Genomic DNA, 27,873 nt, shown 5'->3' with positions numbered 1-27,873 from the left:
TCATCGCCTGCATCTCCTGAGGGTTCTGCTTCTGTGCTTTTTTATGCGGATGCTCATTCACAATTTAAACATCACAAACTCTTGGTGACAATATCCTAACTAGGAATAAACTTGGCACGTTTCTAGGGTACCGTATTGTGTACGGGTCTGGTCTGTGAAAGGGAATTTGGCTGGAGAATAGGGGACTCCGTTCAAGCTCTAAAGCTGTCCTGAGATTAATGCCTTAGGTGACTTTGTATTTTTATTGGGGAATGCTTTATGCAGCTCTGTCTTTTTATGACTCATAATTGTAATAAAACCCCCAACTCATCTCTTTTTGAGAGTGAGATCTGCCTGCATTCAGCCTCAGGCTGCTGAGACGAACAGCACAACCTTTCTGCGGTTTTAGTCTTGCAAATTTCTCTCTAAAATTCCATTTGTAGTAGGTATAGTGACACTTTACTTCCTATTTATGGATTAAATATGATAGCATACATCTTATATATTATGTTAGATTTACTCTTGAACTAGTTTATAAAATAAGTAGTTCCACTGACATCAGTGAGAGCACTCAGCATGTGTAAAATTAAGTGCATGAGGGACAAATCTCATCATACACGTACCCAGGTTTCTCATCATCTCCTTGTACATGTGCCTGTAACTTTCTCTGTCTTTTATAATGTCTCATTAATTAATAATAAAGATTTGCTACTATAAATCAAAAATTCCTACAGTTTTATGGGATAACAACTGAGCAGCTGCTGAGGTAAAAACCCCTTATTTCCCATTTATGTACTAGAATTACAATGTGCTGGTTGTTGGGGGAAAAACAACAACAAGTACAAGTAGCAATCGGCTATTCCAGGAAATTCCTACTCATCCAAAATAAATCCTTCACATAATGTGGTGTACCCATGGCAGAATGCTGTAAAAAGTCCATCCAAATATATTAACGCAAACTGAAGATGACAGTTAGGTTTGGTCAGTTTCTGAGACCTCCTTTGCTGTCCACAAATTTTCACATGAAAAGAACATTATTTTTAGTGGCTGTTCAGTTGCTTGAGCTTTTGAATTTTACAGGAGTGATATAGTTAACTAATGTCTATTGGTTGTACCTATCCTAAGCCTCCAAAAGTGTGGACCAGCAAGAACTGACCTACTGTATGGATGCACCAAGAAGTTGGATTTAGAAATTGTATGTAAAGCAGTGTAAATTAGACTCTCCTTTCACACAAGTAGAATGAGTGCAAGTAGGTGTAAGACAATCTGAAGCTGATGCAAAGGGAATCTATTTAAAAAGAAATTAAAAAAATCTGTGAATATTGTTGCTGAATGCAAGTGAGCTGCTGTATATACTGTGGGGAGAAAAAAGGAATGAGCATTAATTTAAGATGGCTTTCCCTGCACTGAGTAGATATCAAAACTGTTTGGCTTAGAATGGTGGGAAGAATTCATAACATCCTTGGGATGCAACAATTGAATTGCTTGATATAGGGCTTGCATAAATACAGCTATAGGTGGCTTGAGTTGGGCTGACAGAAGTCAGACATTGCTTCAGAAGATGTGAGCTCGGATGCAGGCTGAGGATGCTTCAAATGGCCGATGGGCCCGTTAGTTCCCTTAGCAGCACTACTTACCAGGGTGGAGAACCAAGAGCAATAGGAAGACCTCCCCGTTAGTACTGAGGCTCAAACTTTACTCATCAACAGCAGGAGTTAAGGTGCCCTCAGAGAGTCAATCCAGACCACCTGTCACCTCCTGCAGTGGGCTCAGACCCACACTGGGCTGAACTGAGCACAGCTCTTTAAAAAGAGAGGGCTGCTTTCCGCTCTCCCATTGCTGTCGGGCTGGTTGGGCAGTGGGGAGAGCCAGGGTGGGCTGGCGGCTCCGGCGCTCCACCACGGTACCTGACACAAGGAAGGACTCCCTCCAGCGTGGCAGTGACAGGGACCGGACCCCGTTGGAGAAGCTCCCGCGGTAACCGGAGTGGCCAGCAACTTTCTGGACGAGGATCTTCCCGCCTGCATTGTCGATTATACCACTGCAAGGGGAAAACATGGTGTCTGAAAGAAGAAATTCTGCCAAAACAACTTTGAAATTGTTCAACAATGCAAGAGGTATGAAACACTCACTTTCACCTTTAAACCAGGGGCTGTGGTGGAGCTGTGACTCTACTACGGAGCCTGCTGCTAAGAAATATATGTGCTTCTTCCACATAGAGAAGAGCCGTTTGTTACAAAGTGCTGTCGGGATCTGTTTGCTCTTCCCACTGATCTACTGGTCCTGTGTTTAAGGTTGACCTAGTTGCACACAAGAACAAGCTACTGCCTTCGTTAAAATTCCTGCAGGCTTGATTGAATGGCTGAAGATACAGGGAGAGGTACTTAGAGGAGTTTTTGGGCCAACCATGTGACAGAAATACAAATTTGAGGGAAACCTCCCAGTTGCTTGACTTTTTCTTCTGTAAAGAATTGTTTTCTTTGGGTTCCAGGATATGTTTTCTGCAAAATACTAAGCTTGGTTCTGACCTCAGCCTGGAGTAAACTGAACACAGTATTGCTGGAAGCTGTAGAAAACCTGGCAGGCTTCATGTGTACATTAAGTGGAGTTTGACGTGTGAAGTAACAAGTATCTCAGGAGAAATGGAGGTATCAGTTATGCAGTTTCAGTGTATGCAGCCTGCTGCGGCATTGTTAGGAAAGCAGGCAAACCGGGAAGCGACCCTGGCTCTAGAGGGGTGGTAGGACTGGCAGTACAGGAAAATGAGTAATGGTGAAGAACATGTTAGAGCTGTAACTTTCTCTGATGATTGCGAGAAGCTGTTGGTAAAATAACTGTAAGGAAAGGAAATCCACTGTCTGTGGAAATGCAGCTTCTAAGCTCACAAAGCCAAACTCGGCTGGCTGGCAAACAAGGAAAACTGAAACCCTCACTGCAACAACGCAGGCAGCCAGCGTTTGAGCTACAGGGGAAATTGCAGTTCTGTCAGTATTTTGCAACTTCCCTTTGGGACAAGCTCTGCGTGCAGAGACAAACAGTTTCCATTGTGCACTAGCATCTGAAGGGAGAATTTGTTGTTTGAAAGCCAGTCACCTGGCAGTCATCCCCCCGGCCAGGGGCAGAGCGGGCAGAGCTGCAGCCAGGAGGTGGCAGCCAACCTGTGTGCTGCGCGGTGCAGAGGTAAGGTACAAAGTCCCAAAGCCTCAGCTACTCAACTTTACACAAGACCCCAGCTATTTTGCAGAACTGGAAGCACTGCAGGAGCTCAAATGACTCTAAATGAAGTCAAATTGTCCATTAGACTTTATAAGCTCTTACTGCATTTTCAGCTGAATGCATCCTGCCTATTCTCTATTAAAATTTTATGCACGTTTTTGCATGGCTAATAAAACTCAGCAAAATTTGTGCTGTAAAATTTGTATTACAGATTTTCTTGCCCAGTGTTTTTTTTCTGTGATAGGAAAGCCCATTACTCAGCCTTTGATGTCAAGGACAGTTAAATTCAAATCTGGAGAACCAAAACCAATCCCAGAAGTATGAGAGTTATATGTATTCATCATGGGTGAGATGCTTATTTTTTTCTGAAGTTTTATTAGTAGCAGCAACTCCATCCCTGTCTTCCACTTGAATAATCATAGTACAATAGTAATTTTCTATGCATGAATGAAAGATCTGCATATCTTGAGATGTTTCTCCAAAGGCTGAGAAATGTCTTCAGATATGATGGATTTCAGTAGGAATACAGGACTGACAGCACTTTATAAGACTGGATGCATTGCATCGCGCATAGTCTTTCTCACAGGTTTTCTGCTAGAACAGCAGCCTGCAATCATACCTACAAGGCAGTGGGAACTTTAAAGGGTTTGAAAAGCTGAGAGCTTCCTACGCTGAAATCACAGTTTTGTCTGAGTGCCCTGTTCATTTAAACTCGCTCACCTGTGAATTGCAGCGTTGCACACACTGGAAAAGGAAGCATAAATGTCTGTGCCATAAACACGGTATTTTACATCTTGACATCCAGGAGGGCATTTTGCAATGAATTCTGGATTGATTATCTTCCCCGCCTTGACATCGCAATCGATCTGGGGTACATCTGTGAGTGTAAAATCTTGGTAAAGTCAGATTGAACGTTTTCATAGCTGAGTGATTTTGTCATGAAGCAATGAGTAACTGAGTGACAGGGTTGCCCTTCTCTTATACCTTCATATCAATGGTGTTGGGATGCAGGACGTGTCTATGTGTTCTGCATCTACAGTCTAACATGTAATAATTCCTATACCTAGCCATGTGGCTGTAACCAAGGATGAAGTAAAGAAGCTGAGGATATTTCTGACCTTCAGCATTTACTTCTCTGAAGGAAGTACTCATCATGACACTTTGCTGGAGATGGAAAGAAATGTAGTCACCCAGGCTGTGGTTAACATATGGGAAGGAGCGGGTAGGGGAAGAGGTGGCTGTGATTCAGGACCAGGAAAGACTATGCACACACGAGGCAGGGTGCTTCCCAAGCCTCCTGCTGTGCTCCTATAGCTCTGTGCCATCTAGAATGTCAGGATGCAGCCACAGCCCATCATCTTGTCCTTAACTGTTAAAACTATTTCCTGGGTACAATTTAAGTAAGGGGTTGAAGTGTGAGTTCACAACCTTGCAGCAGGTTTGTTTGTCAGCTAAATGAGTAAAATAGTCTGTGGACAGAAATACTCTTACAGCAGTATAGCTGAAATTTGTATATCCTACTGCATAGGACATGCAGTACTTGTCTCATGCTAATCAGCTACAAATACTTTGTGTTACAGCAGGTCCATTTCAGGTATTTATCTCTCTCTCTCTCTGTGAAAACCTTAGCACCTGCTTAGATCCTGGTGTGGTACCTAATGACATATGAAGACACATTTTAGTAGTGAAGTACACCATTTCACTTTTACACACGGTCAGTAGCTCACACTTAGTGATCTGATTTCCATAAAAGAATCTGTTAATGTCTCTGCAGACAATTGTGAAAATTTACCAGAATATAACCTCACTTTGCACTTTTTAAATGCGTCAGACATGCCTGCTGTAAAGCAGCCAAGAATTCTACTGGGACCACTTACATAGCTTAGCCTTTTTCATCTTCTTTGTGGCTTCCTTAGCTGCATATGTACACAAAAGAAGCACACCTGAAACAAAGAAAAGATAGTATCAGGAAAAAGGGGGACTATCAACATCAGTCACCACAAGCTCCTGTGCATGACATTTCCCAAATTTGAATCAACAGGCTGAAAAAATGAAATGGGAACGTTTTCAGCCACAGCGAGGTTTCTACTTGTTGGTTAACTTCAGGCAAGATGGCACCTACTCTGGGGCAATTTTTTGAAGGCGATTAAGGATCAGTTCAACTCACACATTCATCTGTGGAACTCGTTATCAAAAGATGCCATTTAGTCCATGTAGTCCAGAAAACCACAAAAGGCTCCAGGATTTCCACAACCAGTGGAAACTCTTTGTAATTGGTGCCATAGAGATGTCGGCGAGACAACATGCTCTGTGCATAAAGCAACTGGGAAGTTAGGGAAAGAAAAATCCTTCTTAATAACCTGGTGGGGAAGTTATCCTGTAATCGTGCACTATGGCATTTCACTCACTGCTGGTAGCAGGCGTAGGATACTGGGCAGTGTTACAGACCGTATGAGGTTCTAGTGTGGCATGTCCGGTATCCTGTCCCAGCAAGGGCACTGGTTTTCTTCAGTAAGTAGAATTAGGATTTGAAAAGTGTAATAGTAAAAGACACATACACTGTTACATTAAAACATACATCATAATATATGCGTGTAGCTTACCTCGTTAGGTTTGCTTGCTAAGTGCATGACATACAAGAGCTCTTTGTTCTCTGTGCGTATTTTATAAGCACTATAGTATGGGTAATTAGTAACTTCATTGCCAATATCTTGACTGTCCTATTCACCTTTCCCTTGTCTGAGCTTTCAGGGGGAATTGAAACTCTCTCTACAATGTGTTGGCTGATCCTATCATCATTTGTTAAGTTAATCTTACTAGTACATGCAACAGTGGTCTTATGTCTTTCTTATATGCTCTCCTCCCCCTAGACTGGTTGCAGAGAGTTTGCAGACTTAATCACTCCTCGAGCTTGCTCAAAAGAAAAATCGGGCTCACAGCGTCTGAAGGGACAATGTATAGATGCAGTATTGGGGCCTCTTGTCACTGCTGCAGCTGTGTAACCAAGGCAAAACAGTAGTTAGAAAGAAAAGGAGCGAACCAGTGTAAAATAAAATGGGAAGGCCCAATCTCATGCAATGTTAGGGCATAATTTAATGTGGAGAAAGTAATTTGGTCTCTTAATAAAGGCAGAAGAACTACATAGGTTGCTATGAATTTGAACTGAGAATGGCTGCCCTGCCAGACTTGAGGATCCTGGCTAGAGGGAATATTGCCTGGGACTATCACAGTTAAAGTCGTACAGCATTGTTAGGCTACATGGTGGCTGCATTTCCATTAAAGGGAGACATTAAGTAAAGCACACTAAGAAATCATCCTTGGTCAACCAGAGTGTTCGTGTAAGATGAATTGCAAATTCTGGAGTCTCTACACATTCCCAAAAACCAAGATCCCGTCTGCCTTCCAGAGGAAAAGAAATAAGACACATTTCTAGCCTTTTTCCTTTGGCACCTTCCTGTTCATTGAAACAGCAAGAACACAGAATAAAATTGGATAGGGATGCTCCCATGTAAGAAACAGCTGAATTTTCTTTGGAAGGATTCTTTAGATTACATTTTTCAGGCCCAGTTGTGCCATCTGACACGGACTGCATGTAGATGGTCATGGACTTGGAGATCTCTGCAAGTAATTACTATTGTTTCTATGCCAAAGTCAAGAAGTTTGGGTAGCCTGTTTCTGAAAAGCTGTGCCAAGGCTTACTCCACCTGATATTGGAAGCTTCATCATCCATGGCGTCCAAAGGGAAGAGAAGAAGCCAGCAGCCACTGGTCAGCCAGGACAGGAAAGTACAAACCCACAAACTACTAATTGCAGCATGTTGACTGTACTTACCGAAGAAGGTTGCAATGACTGTGGCCTTCATGGTGAGTAAAGCAAAATCTGGATTTCACTAAGGAGCACTGAAAAGGAAAAGAAGAGTACATCAGGATGCATTTGAAGGTATCACAGGTGACACTATGGGGGGAGAGGAACTGTGCACACTCTTCAACCTTTCACAGTCCTCACGTACTGCATCCTCTTTCTTATGCTTTGTAGAGCAGCTGGTGTCCCCAGAGCAGATGGTGTTTGGGCTGTGGCACTCCCATGGACTAATGTTTTACTTCTGTCCAAGATTTGCCTTTCGCCTTAGGAAACTGAGATTTCATTCCACATACTTATTTCTGAAACCAGTGGCAGGAGAGGGCATGATGGGTATAGACATGTTCTGACAGCTATTCAAGGTCATTCACTACTTTTCTAAGACATAGTCACAGAATCGTATTGCCTGCACGTCAAAATGCACGATGTAATGGGATAAAGTTGGGGGGAACATAAATCTGTTCACTCCTGAAGGACGTTGTGTAAAGAATCTTTCTTCCATTTTCTGAGGATGTATGTGTGTGTGCCTATGCGCACAAGCACCTGAGATTAAGAGGATCCTGTCAGAACATCTGGATTTTTTGTGTGGATTTGCATATGTGGTTCCTGATCCTGCCATGCCTGAAGCTCTTGACCAGGCTACGAGAACACAAACTTATCAGAGATAACCCCTCTCCGCTCTTCCTCAGCATCACCTCCCATGCTGCTTTTGCAGTTATTTGATGATTGTTGAGGGAATCCTGGGCTGGATGCTCATAATAAATCTCAGTCATTAAAATGCTACAAGATGCTTGACAATTATCAGAGTAAAAAGCCTGAGAAGGGGAAATATTTGTGTGTTTTACAGGAAAAACTCAAGGATCAAAATAAACTTGGTCTTCGAAGAAACCGATTACATGCCTATAAATGGGAAGATTTGTACTAAAATAAAAACTAGCTTGCTATCAAGGAAGAAAATACATGGAATGTTAAAGCTGCAAGTGATCAGGAAAAACAAGATATCTGCCTCCTGGAAAAATGACGGTGGCAGATTTCACATAGCATTTCATGTACTCAGAACCAGGGATTCAGCTGCCCCAGAAAGAAATTCAGGCTGACAAGGCAGATACAGGAGAGAGAGAAAAAAGTCTGCAATCTGTCTTCATACACAGTGTTTCCACATTTTTTATTTTAATGGCTCTTCTTTTTCAAGTAAGCCACATGCTTCTTGAGTGAGGAAGACTAAAATGGCATGCTAGGCTAAACTGAGTTCAGCCAGTTCTAGGCCTATATAATTTATAACCCTTTTTACATGGACCAGCCGCACCTCCAATTTTTTTGCTTCTGTGCTGCGGTCAGAGAACTTCAAATGCGAGGACATACTAATGCTATGACTTCCTAGTAGTACTGCATCTTTCCTTAGTGATCTCCCTAAAACAGCCCTCCCGCGTCATAGTTACACCAAAAGCATCTTGTTGAGGACTCTATTTTTGCTGGTACAGTTTATATTAGCATCCTGATGGAAATAGAGCATAATAGTAAAGAAACTTATTTTTGCCACTATATTAATTTCTATATTAGGCACTAACGTGCCATGAAAAATGCATAGACATCCTGTGACATGCCTCTGGTGCCAACAGTCTCAGGGGGGATTGTGTAGCTTTCAGACCTTGGGCTGTCACATGGAGAAAAGTGCTGGAGGATTTACACTGCCAACCATTAAGTGTCTGGCTTAGAGGCTCCAAGCTTTCCATTGTGGGAAGTCTGTGTGCATTCACTGGGTTTAGTCATAGGGAGTCACCTATAGGGAGTCACGGATTTAAGCCGTACGAGATCTCTTATACTGTGTGCTAGCATGGCACCTGCTACTTCAAACTGATAAAAAGGAGCAACAGCCTGGAATAAGACTGAGGTTTTTGGTTTCTCTGGGAAGGAAGGGGAATGCAGGGCTCCAATCCATGCACATAATAGGCTTTTTAGTCTGTGTAGATCCACTGGGAGGTTTGAGGATGTTCTATCTGTAGATCAAGAATGATACTTTGCTGTTAAACACAAAGCTATTGTTCCTTTACCAAATGAATGGATCTCATCAAAACAAAGAGAGATGTTTCAACTTTGGGTTAGTCTGGAGTGTGAGATTTTGCTGAGATTTCTCCTTACCAGATTTCCATTAATGCAGTATTTGCAGCCCTGGTCAATACTGGAAACTAGTGACCATTCAGTATTAAATCTCTGGAATTTTATGCTGGATATTTGTTTATCAGAGTACATTTTCCCATCTGTATCATTCAGACTACCTTATGCCAGAAAAGCAGTTAAGTATATGCATTACATTAACATGTGCTTAAATCCCAGCTAAGTCAAGTAAAAATGTAGTAAGAAGCACCTCCTTCCCAGTGTTTCCCAGTGCGGATCCTATTTTACCTTTTAAAATCAAAGTTCTGTTTGAAAGAATGTCAGTTACTTTTTCTCTACCACAAATACTTGAAAAACCTTGAATGTTAGGGAAGAAATAGAGTTAGAAAACTATTCTTTCTGCATTTAAAGTATAATTTTTTATGCTGACCTTTTATTAGCAGCTTGACTTTTAGAAAGAGCTGAGAAAGCTGCTACATGCTACAAACAAACAGATGGTTTAAATCATCTAAACTGTCACTGGATGGCAAACGATAACATTTTCTGATGGAAGTGTAGGTTTTAAGTCCTTGATTTTTGGTGTAAGGCGCTGCACTCCATTCCACGTGCAAACTGAAATTCTTTGCTGGTGCCACATGCTTTGTCTCTGCAGATGTAAGCAGTTTATCTCCTGTAATCTCCTGTGCCACAGAAATTAATTTGTGTACTCTCTTTGTCCCACAATAGTGTGTGTTATTGTTCCCCTTCTCAAGAGGTTGTAATATCGCAGCAGCACGGGCACCATAAAAAAAAACAGAAGAGGACTTTGTCTGAAAGCTATCCGAGCAAGTCGGGTGGAGTTAACAACATGATCTCTAGACACTGTGGGTTGAGTTAAATATGTGCCCTTTATAGGGAAACCAAGTGGGCTTGGTGTAGGTGTGAGTAAACTGGCTTGGATAAACAAGAGATAATCGGCATCTTCTAGAATAAAATATTTCAGATTTCTTTCGTCTCTCATTAAAAATTGTTTAACCCTTTCTTTGTTTAATGCTTGTACTCTGTTCCCGTGGTATTGTACCTTGCTGGGCAGTACAATAGCTGTTGCTTTTGGTGTGCGCTAGGTAATATTGCTCATGCTTGTCACACGTGATTTAGCTTCACCCCCTTTCTTGTCAGAGGGAAGGAATGATGTACCCTCAGTGCACTGTGCTGCCCTGAAAGTCTGTACATTAAAAAAAAAAAAAAGAAAGATATTTAAGTGGCTGTTTACTTTAAAAGGGCAGGTAATGAGTTCTGCTGAGCCAGAAAAGCCGAGCTGATAACTGCATTCCATTTCAGAGCTTAACTGCCCTGTAAGTATCCCAGGCTGGGTAACAAGAGGTAAGATCCACGGTGCTATTTTGCAAAGGTGAGCTTGTTTGCATGGGATGCTGGACTTTACGCTTTTGAGCTAGCGTTAGGATTACAGTCAGAGCAATTAGTTTTGACTAATTTTATTTACCACCTAGGCAGTACCCACAGACTGTTTGCCAGCTGCTTTCTGTGGCTGCGGTCAGCGGTGGCCCTCTGCCCCCGCGGTACTGACCCCTTCGGCAGCAGGGCATGGCTGCCACAGTTCTTCCTTGTCTTTCAGGCCTTTTGCTTCAGAGGTGGGTGCTGAGGGCTTGGGCAGTGCTCCATTTCTCAAACACGTGCTGGTTTACACCACGCTGCTCTACAGAGGTAGCTAGTTCAGAGGCTGTGGCCTCTGCCTGGGGGATGCCCCAAGAGTTCAGTGACCCCGGAGGGAACAGAGGGCTCAGCCCTTGTAGGCGCTTGACAAAGTGATTGAAGAGATTTTTTTGAGATGGAGGGTGCTGTGCCTGAGGGCACCCTGGATGCCCAGGCATATTCTCCCCTCTCTACTGAAATGAGACCACTGTGCGCCTGGGACCCCAAGATGTAGGATGTAGCCAAGGGTGTAGGCTCCTAGGACATTCCCTCTCCCTGAATTCACTCTACTTTTCATGCAGTAGCAAGCTGCTGTGAAACACGTGCTCCTTCCAGGAGTCAAGCCAGATGCTGGCTCTGCTGTGCTCCCAGGCAGGCAGCAAGTCAGGTCCCCTTCTCACATGCTTTTGTTCAGACGCTGCGTTTGGTATTCCTGCTTGCAGGGGGTCCTGCTTCATCACGGGGAATGTGGGCTGTCCCAGTCTTTAGTGCTCTGGAGTCTGGTGATGGGGGGACATCTTTGGTGGTGAAGGAAGCATGGGTTCAAACTCTCTGAGGCCACGGACAGCCCAGATACAGTTATCCCTGATGATAACTTCTCTTGTTATCTCACCGCTTGCTCCCCATTACAAAAGCTTTCATTATTGTGGCTGCCACATCATGTTTTAAATGGTGCCTGCTCTGCTGCATGAGGTCCCTGACTCAGAAGAAGTCTGGGGGGCTGCTGGCAGCCAGTACCTCTTGGGGGGTACCTGTCAAGTCACTCTCAAGTCATTGAAGTGAGGAATGGGTGGATTCAGATGCCTAAATTCTACCTATGTTGCCCTTTGGGCACAGGAGTCCTTTTTTTCAGAGCTGCCTTAAGAAATGTTTATATGCAGATTTGCAAGAAGAATGTAGTCCAAAATAACTCCATTCAGGTAGGTATAATGAGAAGATGTTATACCCATCAATTTAGAGCCAAATAAAAATACTCAAGCCGCCCTGCACTGCTCATTTTGTATTCATTCAGTGCCCTGAAATTAAACCAACATAAGGTTGAAGTAACAGTGATGAATGATTTCTCTACTTTCCACAGAGCTCTTTCAGAAGAAGGTAATTTATTTAAAAGTACAGTGTGATTTAAACTTGCCAGACCTTTCTCAGAGCCTAAATAAAACTGCAGTGATTATACTTTTTCATCTGTCTCAGCAAGATAACCATCAATTATGCTGGCCTGACCTGCCCCTTCCAGCAGAGGAAGAGATACATTTAGAATGTGTCACCCACTCACAGAGAAAATATAATTTGGACTATCCAGACGATGATTTCTGTGAGGGTCATTACGCTGTACTTTCCTGGTTTCTGTTAATGTATTATGCATTGATTCTTTTCATTTTGATCCTCAGCTTTTATGGCTCATTGGGGATCACTGTTAGCTCAAACCTGTGAATCCCTGTCCAGAGCACTCCCTCCCTCCATCCTCCTCCCCACCACAGCTCTTGTCTGCTCATGTATCTGCCCCCCTCACTCCCAGGCTCAAGCCCATGCTCTTTCTGCACGCTGGAGCTTGCTCACTGTTGCAGAGAACTTCTTTCCCCCTTTCTAATTTAGCTACTTCTGTTCAACATCAGCCAGACCCCAGCCAGGTACCATCCATCCCCCCAAGAAACTGAAGGGCAAAGGGAAGTACCTGCAATTCAGCGGTGCCCAGCTGCTAGGCTAGTTTTGTGGCATGAGGTTTGTAGCCACATTTCTTTCACTTTTTAGAAAATGCACCATTTGCTTTTTCCAACAAATTGTTTTAACAAGTCAAAGTGACTTTTTGAAGTGCAATACGTGGTTTCTCAGGTTGGATGCACAAGGAAAAGAGTGCTGACTAACCATGCTATTGTGCTGCCTGCAAACTGAGAATTATTATAGTGTGTCAGAATTCCCCCAAAGGTACATATTTGGTCTAAAAGTGAAGAATTTGTGTTAAAGGCACTGAAGAAACTGCACATCACCCTGGGGATGTTTTTTTGGAATTTCTGTTGCATGTTGAAACAAAACTTGACACTTTTTTTTTTTTTTTTTTTTTTTTTTTTTGTAGAAACTTAGGAGCAGAAATTTAGAGAAACTTCAGGATGTTTATGCTCTGCTTATTAACGCTACGTGTATCCCTTTACTACAAACCTGCATTACATGTCTAGGTCAAAACCAAAACTGATCCTTAAGCATGCTAATAAATTTATACATCTCACATAAAACCTGTATCAGTTCAGTATCTCCTGCAGTTAGTGTGACAACTGATGCCTCATACCAAAGGCATGGACTGGTTGGATAAGTGTGCAGAAAATATATGTAATTAAAAATATATATTTGGAACTACCCTAGCGTGTGGCACTGGTTTGAAATAAGGCAGTAAGTGGTGAAATTAATTGGTGTCCAGTAATGACAACTTAATCAAGGAAGCATCTTACACAAAATACCTTCAGCAAATCAGGAAGCACCGAGCAAGATGTAGAAAGCATTTTTAAAAGGTAAGCTGAAATCTGCTCCTGTGGTGGAAACCAGTGAAAGAAAGTTAAGAAAGTAGTTTCAATTTTGCATTATAGTTCTCTGCAAAAGGGATAGTCTCATGCTTCTTGCACTGCTTAACATACCCCCTCCTCATATATTTTATAATTTTCAACAAATATTGTTTCTTCCTGACTAACTGTATTATTCCTTTCTGGGAACCTTTCCCTCCAGCTCTCTTGGATATCTCTCTGATACCTTTAGTTTGGAGAAGACCAACCCACGCTACAAAGGAGGTTGCTACAAAAGGTAAATCAGAAAACAGCCCTCAAATGCCTTATGGCCCTCAGTCATCTAGTGCTGCCTTGCTGGAACCTCCAAAACCTTTGCTTCCTTGCAGGGTCAGCCGAGGGGCAGGATGCTCAACTCCCACATCCCAGGACCTTGTGCGTGGCCACCCCATCCCATGCCCTGCAGGTGGAATCCAGGCTCCCCTCTTCCTTAGGCAAGGGATGTAGAGGTGCCACTTGGATGCTCAGAGGATATGCGTGAGCTGTTGTGGCAGCCAGGTGCAAAAGGCACACCTGGATCTCCTAGTGGAGGTGGCATTCGTGTCCTGCTAGTCTGAGCTGTGAGGGGGTCCTAAGGCCACCCACCAGACCTGTGCTGTCTCAGACTCCTCACAGAGCACAGCAAAAGCTTGTCCTTAGTCTAGTCTAGCCTTCAGGCAGTCCATGAATAAACCGGTGGATAAGCTGGATCTTTTTCTGCTGTTGTCTCCAGAGAGATCTTTGGATTGGGAAGTCTGTCCTGTCTCCTCCTCCTGGGTCAGCAGCGAGTCCTGCTCCTCGAGGTCTCATGGTGAAAGGCTGTGGTGAGGATGGAGCCTCACACCTTGCTGGTGTGCCAGCCTAACCTCCCTGGCCCGCGCCCGTTGCTGCCTTGGCTTTGTCACAGGCCGCGGCAGCTGCACCCCTCCCGCCGGGCAGGTCTGCAGCCACTTGCAGCCCAGCAGGCACGTCCAGGCTGAGGTCTCTCACCTGTGGGGAGCCATTTGAAAACTGTGGACCTGTGAGTACTGTTTCCATTCTTTAACGAGTACGGAAGACATCTCGGGACTCCGTGCTGCTTTGGGGATGAAAGCGAGCTGTGGGTTTGCGTGGGTGCCGGCATTATAAAGGAGGCTATTATGGGTAGTGCTGGGTTTCTGAAGACACGCTGTTGGGGGAGGTGCTGGTGGCAGGGCTGACATAGTGTGGGCCAAGCTGTGCAGCCTTATGGCACGTGTCTTGGCAGCCCTTGGCAACTGGCAGGAGCGGGCTCTCTAGCATATGGGTTATTCAGACAGCGTGAGGGATGGCTGTGCTTCCCAAGTCATGCCCATCAATGTGCCTAGGAGGGAACCTGAAGAGCTACAAAACATGGTGCCAGAGAAAGTGGCCTCTAGATCCCAGTCCTGGACACCACAACAGTGTAAGTGCAGCCAGAAATTGTTGAGAACTGTGTCTCAGGACCAGGCTGGCACTGATTTACTGATGTTGCATATTAGAAGCTTTTAAAACCTGCTGGTTTGGCATAGAGATGAATCACAGGATTCTGTTTCTGAGAGCCCAAGATCAAAAAGGAAAACTGCTTATCACATGGACTGGGAGCAGGAATTTTTAATTTGTGGTATTTTGTTTTTAAAACAAAACTAAACCTGCAGACGACAATATTGCATAATCTACTTCCCTGCTCAGGAAATTTGTTCTGTACTTTTGCTTTAGGGGTTTACCATATGAGCTTCTACTTCAAATCTAATTATTGCCTAACTTATGTATTTCTTATTTCACCATTGAGAATTGATGACATAGACCATGGAAGCCTGAGACCTTACATCCCACATTACCACATATTTTGAGATGCGTTTGGTAGAAAGACTGCCCCCAAAGCAAGGTAAAAGATTTGTCTGACTTGTGTGATGCCTGTATTTGACTTTGCTAGCAAGTTGTTCCATCACAACTACTCTAAACTTCTCTAACATTTCCCCTCCCTCATCGGGACACTCCTCTCCTTCCCATTTAGCCTCATTTCCAAACAGCATCTCTTTCTTCATATGCTTCACATCCAAAAACTTCCTCCACCAAGCCCGGAACAAGATGCTGGAGTGCTGCAGATACATTGCAAGAGAGATGAGAATGATGGCCCCCTATCACGGTGAGCAAGGTGGGTTCCCATCATCCTTAGGTGGCTGGCAGCTGTGAAAATAGCCCCCGGAGTTACGGAGCCATTACCCTTTAACTGTGACTCACTGAAGGTGACCAGGGCCAGGATACACAGTGCTGCTGCCAGGTTTCCTCTAGGTCTCACCCTTGTTCCACAGACTTAAGGGTGAACTAAGTATCTGGGGGAAATAAAAAGAATGGAGGCTTCTGAATCCCTAAAGGAACCTGGCAGGGAGATCAAGAAGCACACAGATGGCCACATCCAAACTTCCCTATAAACAAATGATTGTGGAGAAGTAAAAATTTCCACAGTTTTATGTACAAGCCTGGAGGTGCTGGAAATCCTCAGCTCATCCTGGTGGGGACATTAAAGGACTGCATGAAGCTACACAAATTCATTCAGAATTTCCCCAGTTATTTTGGCGCATGTAAAGCTGTCACTTGGCAATTAATGCATTTTTTCTCAGATGAATCCCACTGCTAGCTGAGAGACTGTTGGCTGCTGTGCTACATGTGTTACATTTACAAAGCTATTTTACAGGGTGACAGGCTGAAAACAGTTTGAAAATGGAAGTTGGTACTGTACTAAGAGTATTTTTTATATCTATGGCATGACCTGTAGAATGAGATGCATTAAGGATAACTGATGCAGATGATGTTCTTAATGTGCCATTGACCTCTAAATGCACTCTGAAGCTCTGGAGATACAGCAAAGGTAGGATGGACTTAATGGGTGCCAGAAAGCCAGTTCAGTCCTGACAATAAAACTTGTCTGGTTAAGAACTGCTTAAACCTAGATGATTTCAATGAAGCTGCTTCTGAAGGCAAACGTTTGGGATATATCCAGTTTGGGATATAAGCTATAGATTTGGGTGCTCTGCTTTAAAAAGGAAAGCAGAAGCTGCAGATGGTGTTATTTTTTTCTAATTAAAATACATTTTCATGACAAATATTGCTGATTCCAGGTAATTGAGAAATTTTCTTTCTGATCAGCCCTTTCTGGGGTTTTTGGTTTTTGGTTTTTTTTTTGTTTTGTTTTGTTTTGTTTTTTTCCCAGGGGGCTCATGTGCTGGAAAATGAGTCTGAATAGGAAAGGTAGCCAAAGGCAACCCAGCGATGTCCCGCTGCAGAGGAGAGCGGAGATGCCAGCTCAGAGAAGGTGGTAAGAGAGGTGAGGGTGAGCGGGCTGCAGGGAGAGGGAGCAGGCCCTGCTCTCTGCTGGCGGGGCACTGGCAGAGGGTGTGGGAGCAGCCCTCAGACACCACTAAATGTATAGCTGCCCCAGCACAGTTTGGTACAAAATGTTTGCAGAGCTCAGAGCAAATACTTGGGTAGCTAACCCATGAGTGCCATGCTGTCAGGATTGCCCACTTCTGATACCTCCCAGTGTCTGCAAGGGTCAGATGCACAGAGGCTGCAGCCTCAGCTGGCCAGCATAGCTACCCATAGATGCCTTAGGAGCCTACGTAATTTCAGTAGATCCCCGACTTGTCTGTGGGCCACAGCACTGGAAGAAAAGCCCATCAGTAATACGTGCTCCTCTTCTCTCTGCAGCAAGTCCCTTCACATCCCACTTTTTGTGGCAGCTTGCTTTCCTCAGGGCGTTATCAGGAGCCAGGAAAAGGCAGCCTCGCTGCTCCCCTCCGCAGGGCTCGCAGCAGTGCCTGCAGCCCCTTGGCGTTGGGGGCTGAGAGGGCTCACAAGGGCGATGCAGGCTGGGGTGAGCCAGACAGTCCGAGTTTAATTTACTCATAGAGATACAATCTAAATGGCTACAGATTTTCTGGGCACTTCTGCACCTCTCCAGGCCTCTTCTGTGGCAGGGGGAGGCTGTGCTGCTGAGTAGCATTCATCCAAGTTTTCCAAGTGCGAAATGTGCAGCAAATAAAGGAACAGGGATGCAAAAGAATGGCAGCTGCTCTGGGACTGTTAGAGAGGCTCTTTTACAGGCCAATGAACAGTCAATTTGTAGTAAGACATTGTTTTCTAAACATAGCATAAAAACTGTTATCTTGCCTGGCTGGTCATTAGAAGAGAGATAATTATAGTCTCTGTGTGACAGCAGCCGAACAGGGGCTGCATTGTCCCAGGTCCCAGCTGAGCTCTAGCACAGGCACCCCAGGCCAGCAAGGGGACAAGGGGGCTCCTTGTGCCCTAGCAAGTTCAAAAGAGGAATTGAAGTGCTCTAAGTAGGTGTTAAGCACCTATTTCTCTCTCTGACTCTGGCCTAAAAAACTACACAGGAGAAAGGTGAGGAGGACAGACCTGTGGCTGCTGTAGCTGCATCCTCCCTGGCTTTATGTACCACACATACTATGACTATTATTTTTCTCTCCTTAAAAAAAACAAAAAACAAACAAACCAAAACCTACCCAAACTTCAATTTTGCATTTATTTTTGTTTTGTTCTGTGTTTCTGTTTTCCAACAGTGACCGATACGACCTGTATGATGGATGGGCTTTGAGAAGGAAGACTTGACAGCTGTTCAATGTCCACTTTGGGAGCCCTGAATGAGAGGTCTAAGCCTCAGCTGGTGTTGCAGCATGCTGGAGGAGTCCTCAGAGCTTCAGGGGGCCAGAACATGCCCCAGGGCTGTCAGGAAATATTGGATTATTGCTTTTCACCCCCCCCATCCAGAAAAGGTAGTGCCTCCCCACCCATCGCAATGGGCCAAGATGTGCCTCACTGCTCCGTGAGGGACTGTGTGCCCATGCCCATGCCATTCCCTCTGTACGGGGAGTTCATATTCATGAGTGCTGCAGCACTTTTTTCTAGGTGTTTAACCACAAGATGTTGGAGGAGGAACACAGTCATAGCTGCAGATAGCAAACTGAGCTATCACTTTAATTGCTTATTTCAGCCAGGTGCCCTAAATGACTTACCTATTATTATTTAGGAGACCTTTGGTAAAGTGGAGACTCGAACATGCATGTTCTGGGTTAGTACGTAAAGCTACTGGGCAGTTTTTTCTGTCTAGAGCTTTATTTGTGGCTCAGAGGTGAAAAGGAAAAAGTTAAAAACTCTCCAGGCAGAGCAGGTACAGTGAAGTCTTTGATGCCACTGTTATGTAAACTTGTGGTTTATTTTTAGCAATGTTTTCTAAAAAGCAATGGTCAGAATTAATAAATAATTCTGTTATTTCACATGAAGTAATTAACCTGTTTTTTCAGCTTCTCTGTTCACACTGTGGCTCAGGCAGTCACCTTTTAGGTATATTCCAATTAATCAAGTTTGACAAAAAGGAGTGTGAAGATTATTTCCTACTACTACTGCTTCTGTGGAAGGGAGTAAGTAACGGTGAAAAGGGAACACCTTGTTAATGTCTCCATGAAAGGAAAGACTTTGGTAGGATCTCATTCTTATTAGACACAAGAGAATCCACATGGGATAGTTTTCTTGCATCCCAAGTGTGAGGAAACCTGGTTTAGCTAGTAAAACTACTTGGCTCAACCTGCCAGTGGTTAGTCATGTGTAAAAATACTACTAGGGAGAGAAGTGTCTTATGTAAAGTAGTGAGCAACTTAAGAACGTAACAGTTCTACTACAGGTGGAAACACAAAGCAATATTCAGTTATAGTGGCAGGACAGTCAAGTTTTCTTTTTTTTTTTAAAAAAATATTTCTTATGTCTTGAATAACAAAAAGACAGCAAGTCTTCTCTGTCATCCCAGCGAGAACAACCCCAGCAACTTCAAGGATTAGATAAAACATGCAAGCAAAATAAGTCTCTTTAAAATAAGATACTAATTTAATATTCCAAAAGTAACGTGCGTGTGTAATGCAGTTATTTTTGCTTGAGCTCCCTTTGCATCTCTGAAAGAGACCAGTCTTACAGCCGTGACTGTCATTCAAGTGATAAACTGAATAAAATCTGAGGAACATGGTACTACAGATACAGGAAAACACATTCTTTGAGCGTAGTCAAACACCAGGTGTTTTTAACTTTAGGATGTATAAGGTAAAATACAAGCTATAAGTATATATGACTACATTGCTGTTCTCAGTCATGTGTATTTTAAAAGCTATCTAAACTACTTTTTCTTTGTGTGTGCTTGATTCTTTTTGGTGTTTTGTTCAAATTTTGGAGAGGTTAGAGGAAAAGGAGTGTTCTCCAGGGAGGATCTGCCTCTGTAACCTGCAATTTTTTTGCTCTGGACGAGGTGTATTTCCCATAAACTCTAGAAGCAAAATATTAAGTAGAGTTGAAAGTTTGCTCGGGGCATTTGGTTCATGTTTGTACTAGCCTGAGAGAAATTGCATTTTGAAGAGACTTACCGAGACTCTAATCTCTGCGCAGAGCTGAACGGCTGTGGCAGGCTTGACAATGCTATTCAGTTTTGGAGCCTCACCAGCAAAACAAGCACTCAGCACAAAGGGATACATAGCATCTAGGCTACTGTACTGGTCATACATCTGGATCTATCCCTCTAGCAAGGGAGTTCACACCGTAAGCATACATATCACTGGAATAATACCATTTTCCATTTTGTACCTTGGCGATTAGCATTCCCTAGTGTCAGATAGTGCTAATTAATGATACAACACACACCTTCCTATTGATCAAAGGAACAAAGACGAAGTCTTGAAGGCGAAACTGTTTTAAACCGAGGAACAAGTTGCATTGCCTATTACACACTATTTGAACAGTAGGCATATATACATCTATCGATGTGTGACTAGTCTACACAATTCTTTATTAAATAGTTAAGCCCTTGCTGTTCATGCAGTGAGTATATGTGCCCACTTTAACAGCAGGGGTTTAATGCTTTTATAAATACCTAATGAACTATATATAATTTAAAGTACAGTTTCATTTACATCTGTGTCTTCACTTTCTTAGGTCTTTGACCCTATGCACACAGCTGGAAGGCTAAACAAAAAACTATGTCCCTAGAGTTTCTTAGCAGTGAGTACATTTAACTATTACCAACAGGCAAAAAAACAACTCCCCCCTCTCCCCCATAAATAAATATAGCAGAGAAATGACATCAGAATTACCTTACTCGAGGTGTGCAACTTTCTATTCCTTTTCTCCACACAGTATGAAAGTGCTATTTTTTCCAAGCTTTTCTTTACCCCGAACTCCAGCCAACATTATTCTACAGCAGCAGAGGCAGGCAGTGGAGGGAGGCCTGGACACCTTTTCTCTTTCAGAGAGGAGCTAATCAAACATTCCCATCAAGCTCCCAGCTCTGTGAAAGGCACATTGCTCTCCCTCCCTCCCTCCCTCCCTCCCTCTGCTCCTCTCTCCCTCTCTGTCTCTCCCTCCCTCTGTCTCCCTCTCCCTCCCGCACACACAGACATACAGAGCTCCTTACACTGATTTAGCAGCTGAATTAGGCGGTCCTATTTTAAATATATGTTCCCTCCCACATATTTTTGGTGGGATTTCTATGCTCCTTTTGCCCTAGCCTGTCAGTTATGTCCACTTTTCCTCTTTTGGGAAGTGAAGCTTTGCTCGGCTTTTGACTGAACTTTTTTCAGTCTCCCTGTGCAGTTCAGCATTGTAGTAAAAGAACTACAACTAGCAGCCGGGAGTAAACGACACAGCTTTAAAGATTATAAATACCAGATTAGTTAGGTGCAAGTCAGATTTAAAGAGGAAAAATAGCTTTTGAAGAGACAGGCGGTGATGCTTTTACTCATGTGAATAGCATCGTATTCCCTCAGCAGTTTCCCTGAAGTCAGAGGGTTAGTGACAGAGCGAGGCTGTGCGTCTGGGCGGAGGGATGCCCAAGTATGACAGGAGGGTTAGCACGGGCGTCTTTCTGATCAGCTGGGTACAGGAATTTGATCGTATGCTCTCAAAGACTCCTAAACCAGCACTCATTAGGTGTGACCTGGCCAAATGAGATACAAACAATGGCTGATTTTTATCCGTACACAGGTCTCTTAAAATTCTTGGGTAACTTGAAGAAGAAAATTTTGTCGAGGCAATCAAGATCACAGCATTTACAAGATTATTACAGAAAGGGCTGGCACCTTATTTAAGGATGCTGGAATGCAAATGGTAATCTGCAATTCCACTAGGTACTCAGAAGTCTGTAGATAACATATGCATGTGTAGATAACATACATGAGCGAACATACACTGTTTTATCAATAATGAAAAATTATTTTATGAATGAAAAAAAATAATGAAAAAAAATAATGTACTATAAATACAGGAGATTGAGTTCAAAGGACACGTTGGAAAGACATGTAGTTCCTGCCTATTTCTGATCTAACAATCCCATAAATACATTTGGTTTAAGGGAAAGTGATTACCTGGGTTTAAGTGACATTGATTACCTGTTATTTGTGAATCTCTGCTTCAGCACTTAGGGAAACTGTAACAGCTCACTTGGAGAAGGATTTTTTACAAGGGCCTGTAGCAACAGAACAAGGGGGAATGGCTTTAAAATGGAAGAGGGTAGGTTTAGGTATAAGGAAGAATTTCTTTACTGTGAGGGTGGCGAGGCACCGGCACAGGTTGCCCAGAGAGGCTGTGGCTGCCCCATCCCTGGCAGCGTTCAAGGCCAGGCTGTATGGGGCTGGGAGCAGCCTGGGCTGGTGGGGGGTGTCCCTGCCCCTGGCAGGGGGGTGGAACTAGGTGATCTTTAAGGTCCCTTCCAACCCAACCTATTCCATGATTCTATCATCATTTCCTTATATCAATAACCAGTACAGTATCAAGAGTTTATCAAGAAGTCATGACTGTGTTACTAAGATACAATGATCCGTAATTAATTTGATTCTCTTAATACAGAAGTTCAGGCTTGCCATGGTAATCCCTTGTGAGGCAGAATGCAGTGGACTGGCAGAAAGTCTCTCCAAACAGCAAATCTGGTAGCATATCCACCTAGAAGACCTACAGAAAAGCACCCCAGAGTCTTATTAACTCAGGTTAACAGTTTCAGAATGTCATCACCCTTTTCGTAAGGCTTTTGGAGTTTGTTTGTTCAGACAGTCATGGGCAAAAGACCGAAACCTTAGGACTGGAAGTTTAAAGGTACATAGGTGCTAGGGGGCAAACATCTAAATGTTGGAGTTTTGCTGCTAAGGGGTTGTGTGTTGTTTCCAGGTGCTAGTGGAAGGCTGAATTCCCCACAAGAACTCCTTACCTGCAGATGCTGATAGAAATACTCACAGGCAAAAAGTCCTAAAGTTCAGCTTCTGGTGTCCACGTCAGCTCACTGAGGGATGTAGCTGTTGGCACCTGGAACGTGGTCGGCAAGGTGTTGAAGTAACAGCGAAAGCGCCTACACAGAGGTCATGCTTCATTGTTGCTGCTGCAGGGTGGTAGTTTTACAAAAGAAAAAGCTGATAGATCTATTTCTCATTTTCCATGGACAAATTATCTAATTTGTGGGTAAAGTGTATCAAGGGCAAAGAGCCAGAGTGGACCTGGCAGGACTTAGCTCAAATGCAGTGGTGTGTGAACGCAGCTCTATCTCTTCCCGAAGCCCAGCAGCGGCCGCAGCCCACTCCACACTGCACCCACCTGAGCTCTCCCATCTTGGACCTCTTGGGGCTCGGGGTCAGGGATGCTGGCAGTGGGCTGGCATATATCTGCATCGCTGGCTGTGAGCTAACCTGGGATCTTGGAAACGAGCATCCCGGGAACTGCAGAGTAGAAACACTGAGTGGACAGAAAAAGCAAAACTATCTAGGTTTGTCATTATCCAGGGTATTCAGTCTCTTTTTACCGTGTGTAATGGAAAGCTGAAGAGTATCAAAACAAAACACTGAAGAGGGCACTGGCTGTCTCTTTTTATCACAACATTTCTGAGTGCCGCCACCTCTGCTCTTTCCTGACAGAAGCAATTTCTCGCCACCCAAGAGCTGGCAATACAAAGTGCACGAGCAAGAGGTGAACCGTGTTGTGTGACTCCAATTCAGTGCTGGGATTTACCACAGGGAAAGATCTGTTCAGAAAAAAAGGTGACTGCGCCGTCAGGAAGCCGCTAATTTGAAGACAATAGGTATTGAACACAATTGTCTATAGGGGATGGGCAATGCTCCATATCTACATGTGCTCACGTCTCTCACCATTGCTTCTAGTCAGGGGCCTCCTCCACTTGAGTTTCCTGCTAACTGGTAGTACTGTTTGTGATGGTAGTTTGTAATTTTTACTATATTGTATTTTCATTTGCTCGTTAGTTAAAGCAGGATTTAGCAGGTCCCACTGAAAATATTATCAAATGAATGAATGCGCACTTAGGGCTGCTGACAAATTTCAGGGGGTATAGTCTTTACTGCTGTGTGACATAGATATGTACACATTACATACATACCCAGTAAGTAAGGCTGATGTGTATTACAGCCTCAGTTCACCACAGCAGCAGCAGCTCAGTAACTATCATCAGTAAAATATTTTAGTGAAATTGCTGCTTTATTCATTTCCATCTGGGCAGCACCCACACGCAGAGTAGCTTTGTTGCCACTGTACTATGGAGCCTGAAAGCAAAGGAACACAGACCTCTAACCTGTCCCCTGAAAGTCTTGAGGAAGCAGCTAACGAACAAGACCAGGGAGTCAAAACACTTTCGTTTCAAAGAGAGTTTGAGAAGGTTCTTCGTTTTTGAGAAAAATTTAGAGACTGCATTGAATTATGATCTACTTGGATGTTACCTTCACTCTTGAAGATAAAAGGGCAGAAAGAGGGAGATATTATATGTGTAAGCAATGTCAGCACAGACAGAGGAGATAATCTGGCCAAGACTCAGTATGAAGGTTTGGTGTTTTCAAACAGAGTTAGCAGCAGACCTGGAAGACCAGACACTTGCTGATGGACCTTAGTCACAGACCCTTAAATAAATCTTCATTTTGAGATCATCTGTCATGCAGAACTTTCAAGGCACAGTTTTTGTTTAAAAACATTGCCTTGGGTAACAGCAGGGTAAAGGCTATGTTGGTAACAGCTGAAAATCTGACTTCACTGAAAGGAAGCTCACCACACTTGATCTAATCCTCATTACAATCTGAATTCAACATTTTTTAACAAAGCTTTTGCTTATAATATAACTAGTGGGCTTACATGTTTCAGCCGACACAAAGATGTAAGATCCCTTGTGTTTCCCTCCATCTGCATGCAGTGATGCACAAGTAAATGAAACAGAGGAAACCTCATCTCTTTGGAAATGGCGAATAAATTCAGGTGCTCTGAGTGTGATGCTCACCAGCTGGCATGGCCCCTGCGCCGAGGGCAGGCAATGACATGACCGAACACAACTGTTAGAGCACCATCAGAGGTAGGTGTAGTTTACTCAGGTATCCAAATTCAGTCCAAGTTCATTACTGACTTGGCCCATAATCTTTTGATGCTAGCTGGCCTTTCTGTAGTGATTTACATGAATAGGCCAAACTTTTGTAGAAAAAGGAGAAGAGAAAGCTTTTACCACGTAGTAGGTCAATGTCTAAGGAAAAGCTGAAGGTGGTGGCTTCAAAGGCTGTAAATTTCTGTGCAAAGTGATGATGGGTACACACGTCCTGTGGACCAGACGTGTGCTGCAGCACAACCCATCCTGCTCATCACCTCAACACTTGGGAGGGACTGACTCCTGGCTCCGCCAGTGTAGGCATAGGCAAAGCAAGTCATCTTCTTCTATGTTACAGAACAAGATGTGCCTGCAAAATACTTAAAGAAATCTGAACTTTGGCTGGGAGATCTTTAGGGGGAAAGCTCAGTGTCTCTCACACACCGGGTCTTTGTCCCACTCGTGGGACCCAAGGTGGACACTGCTTTTCTGGCATGGGGCGGCGGGCCATGCTTTTAAAACCATGAGATCATTTGCTCTGCAGGTTGCAAGTAGGAAATGTATAAGGAATCAAAGTGATCTAGGGCTGAGCTAACTGGCTTGTGATCATTACCCAGAAACTGTTCAATGTATCTTCTCAGCTGACCACCGCAGGCTTAGCAAGCCAGTACTATGAACTCCTGACTCTGCATATAAGGACAGAAAGCGCAGACAAATTAAGTGATTTCTGCAAGATCACACGTAGCTATGTCACATCTAATCCCATCCAAGTGCTTAAACAGAAAGGAACGAGTTTTCTGCTCTCAATTACCCTCAAGCCTTTTCCAACAAATACTAGCACAGGCATCAGAGAGCAAAATCTTCCTCAAGTTGTAAGAGTCCAACATGGCTCTGTCCAAAGGCAGTGTGGTTGCACATGTTAGTGTTAACTCCTAACAAGTGGCAGTGGAGTTCAATTTCTGCCGTTCGCAAACTCTGTGAAATCAAATATTAACTTATGTATTGTTAACCTTAAGGTAATCTGTGCTTGAAAACAATTTATACATGAAGAAAACAAGGCATGTTGAGAACACAGTAGAAAGTTTAAAGTATAATTGGGGTGGCAAGGCAACGAGAGGGTTAACATTGTTTGGCTTTGGCTGCTTAAAGCACTTACATCTAAATTGACCTCATATAAATGAAATAACCAATGTCTTGGAAGGCTTATATAAAATACACTGATGTGTTTGTCTTGTGTTCGAGAAAGGTATGGAGGCTGAATTATGTATGCTGTAGCTGTTGCCAGCATCAGAAACTTCTTTAAATAATTAGAGCAACTGGGTAGCCAAGCATCTATTTTTTCTTTTTATGAATGAGGAGACCTCATGGGCCAAATGAATGGATAATGCTGGCATGCTTGGCTTAAATGGATGGATACCAAACTTACACCGTGTAAATTTGACCCACTGGGTGTTTCTCAGTGAAGATGGCAATGGCCATGTTTCCTGAGACTGTAGAGAAGCTGGGCTTTGTCAGTAAGCCCCAAGTCCCCGTTTCATTTGTTCTCCCCACAGGGAAAAGAGGGATAAAAGGTGACAAAATAAGCCTTTTCAGGTTTGCCAGGAGGCAATGTTCAAGCGAGAGCTGATAAGCCCCTTGCCCTGGATCTCCTGCAGAGTATGGTGTGGGAATGGGGTCTGCCTGGGAGCCTGCTGTCCCAGCTGGGCAGGCTCAAAAATGAGGGTTCATAGTGGGAAATGAGAAAAGAGACCCTTTTCTGTGACTGAGACATGGAGAGCTTGAGCCTTTCACTGAGAAGTGACCATTTTAACGAGTGGATTTTAATTGTGTTTTTTTCTGTAAGTTCTGGGCAGTCACTTTTGGAAACTTTTGACCTCGTCTGCCTCTATAATAATCAAAAGACATAAAGAAAAGTGTACTCAGGCTTGAGAAGAGAATCTAATAAGGCATTTGAGCAAACTCAGAAGTTACTAGTATCTATGAAGAGTGTTTGTATACTCTGAGAGCGATTCAATGTGTAGTGCATTAGCTGTGGGCATGCAGGCAATGCTAGTTAGGGCCAACAAGTCATCTGGGTTTTCTTATAGATCTTGGACTGCAGCAGAAAGCAGCGATGCTCAGGTATTGCTTTCCTCTAATTGTTTCGAGATACATTGCTGTAGGAAAAAAGAAAACAGATGGAGGATGCACTTGCACTTGAAATACAACAGCGAGCTATCATGGGCATCAGGAAGTCCTCATTATTTTTGCCATGAGGCTGAATCTACCCATATCTCCTATGCCCCATATTCCCGATGCCAGATTTAGAACAGAGCTGCCACAAATGCTGTGTTGAAACATAAATTAAGCAAACAGTAAATGCAAGGCTGGAACAGCCTCCGTCACACTTGGGATGAGGAAATTACAAGGGTGGATGCTTGGGAGAAGTTTGCTCTGTTCATAGCCACAGGTCTTTGAATCTTAAGGAGTGTAACCAGCTTTAAAAGTTATGATGTTATAGAGGTGGACTGTGACATTTGCAACCCTCCAGTCCACTATCAGAAACCAAGAGGCTGCCACAATGGAAATCAATTTTAAGAACTGGTTTTTGGCAGAACTTGCAGTTATTGCAAACAAGAATGAATGGTGACTGAACAGAACTGGGTCTGTAGGAAGCGCAGCATATGGATTTTGTTCTTCTCGAATCCAGTGTAGGTGGGGATTGAGTCTTCCCAGGATGTGGGATATATTTCATTGCTGTACGACCTCATGTAAAACCTGATTGATTCATCAGCATAAAGCTCCTTGTATGAGGAGTAAAGTCATCTTTTTAGGAAAGTACTCTTTGTTAATTGAAAGTTTCAGCAGTGCTGGATTCAGTGCTGAAATCTGCAGCTGAGGACCACAGCTTTCAGGAAATACAAATGGCTTTTTCAGCATACTTTCCCTATCTGCGTACTTCCAGTGTGAGCCAGGTGCTATCACTGCCACTGTGAATTCAGTTTGCCAAGAATACCGGGTCTCACTCTGGATCCCAGTGCCCCTGACATTGGCAGTAAAGCTCAACTATTCACTGCAAATCAGGCCTGGAAAATGTAAACCCAGTAACAGCCT

General features: G+C 43.6%; 1 protein-coding gene and 1 long non-coding RNA gene across 4 annotated transcripts in view; one reads left to right on the top strand and one right to left on the bottom strand.

Annotated features, from left to right (window-relative positions):
• VIT (vitrin) overlaps positions 1–20,769 on the bottom strand; it is a 50,726-nt gene extending 29,957 nt beyond the window's left edge. For 2 of the 3 annotated variants that reach the window (XM_040611465.1, XM_040611467.1), the window contains exons 1-5: positions 20,540–20,769; positions 7,027–7,094; positions 5,073–5,138; positions 3,916–4,087; positions 1,887–2,020 (exon numbers count right to left, since the gene is read on the bottom strand). In XM_040611465.1, coding sequence (XP_040467399.1) covers positions 1,887–2,020; positions 3,916–4,087; positions 5,073–5,138; positions 7,027–7,057 — 403 coding nt within the window. In that variant the 5' untranslated portion in view covers positions 7,058–7,094; positions 20,540–20,769. The remainder of the gene's footprint in view (positions 1–1,886; positions 2,021–3,915; positions 4,088–5,072; positions 5,139–7,026; positions 7,095–20,539) is intronic. The other variant, XM_040611466.1, reaches the window with a different exon arrangement.
• LOC121096017 lies at positions 13,832–18,714 on the top strand. The gene is made up of 4 exons (XR_005830311.1): positions 13,832–15,273; positions 15,403–15,543; positions 16,600–16,713; positions 17,972–18,714. It is a non-coding gene; the product is annotated as an uncharacterized LOC121096017 (long non-coding RNA).
• Positions 20,770–27,873: the final 7,104 nt, after the last annotated feature.

The sequence above is a fragment of the Falco naumanni genome, chromosome 12 (assembly GCF_017639655.2).
Source record: "Falco naumanni isolate bFalNau1 chromosome 12, bFalNau1.pat, whole genome shotgun sequence".
In the NCBI taxonomy this organism is placed as follows: Eukaryota; Metazoa; Chordata; class Aves; order Falconiformes; family Falconidae; genus Falco; species Falco naumanni.
The sequence above is the reverse complement of the archived record's forward strand: the minus strand, read 5'-3'. Positions and strand labels throughout refer to the sequence as shown.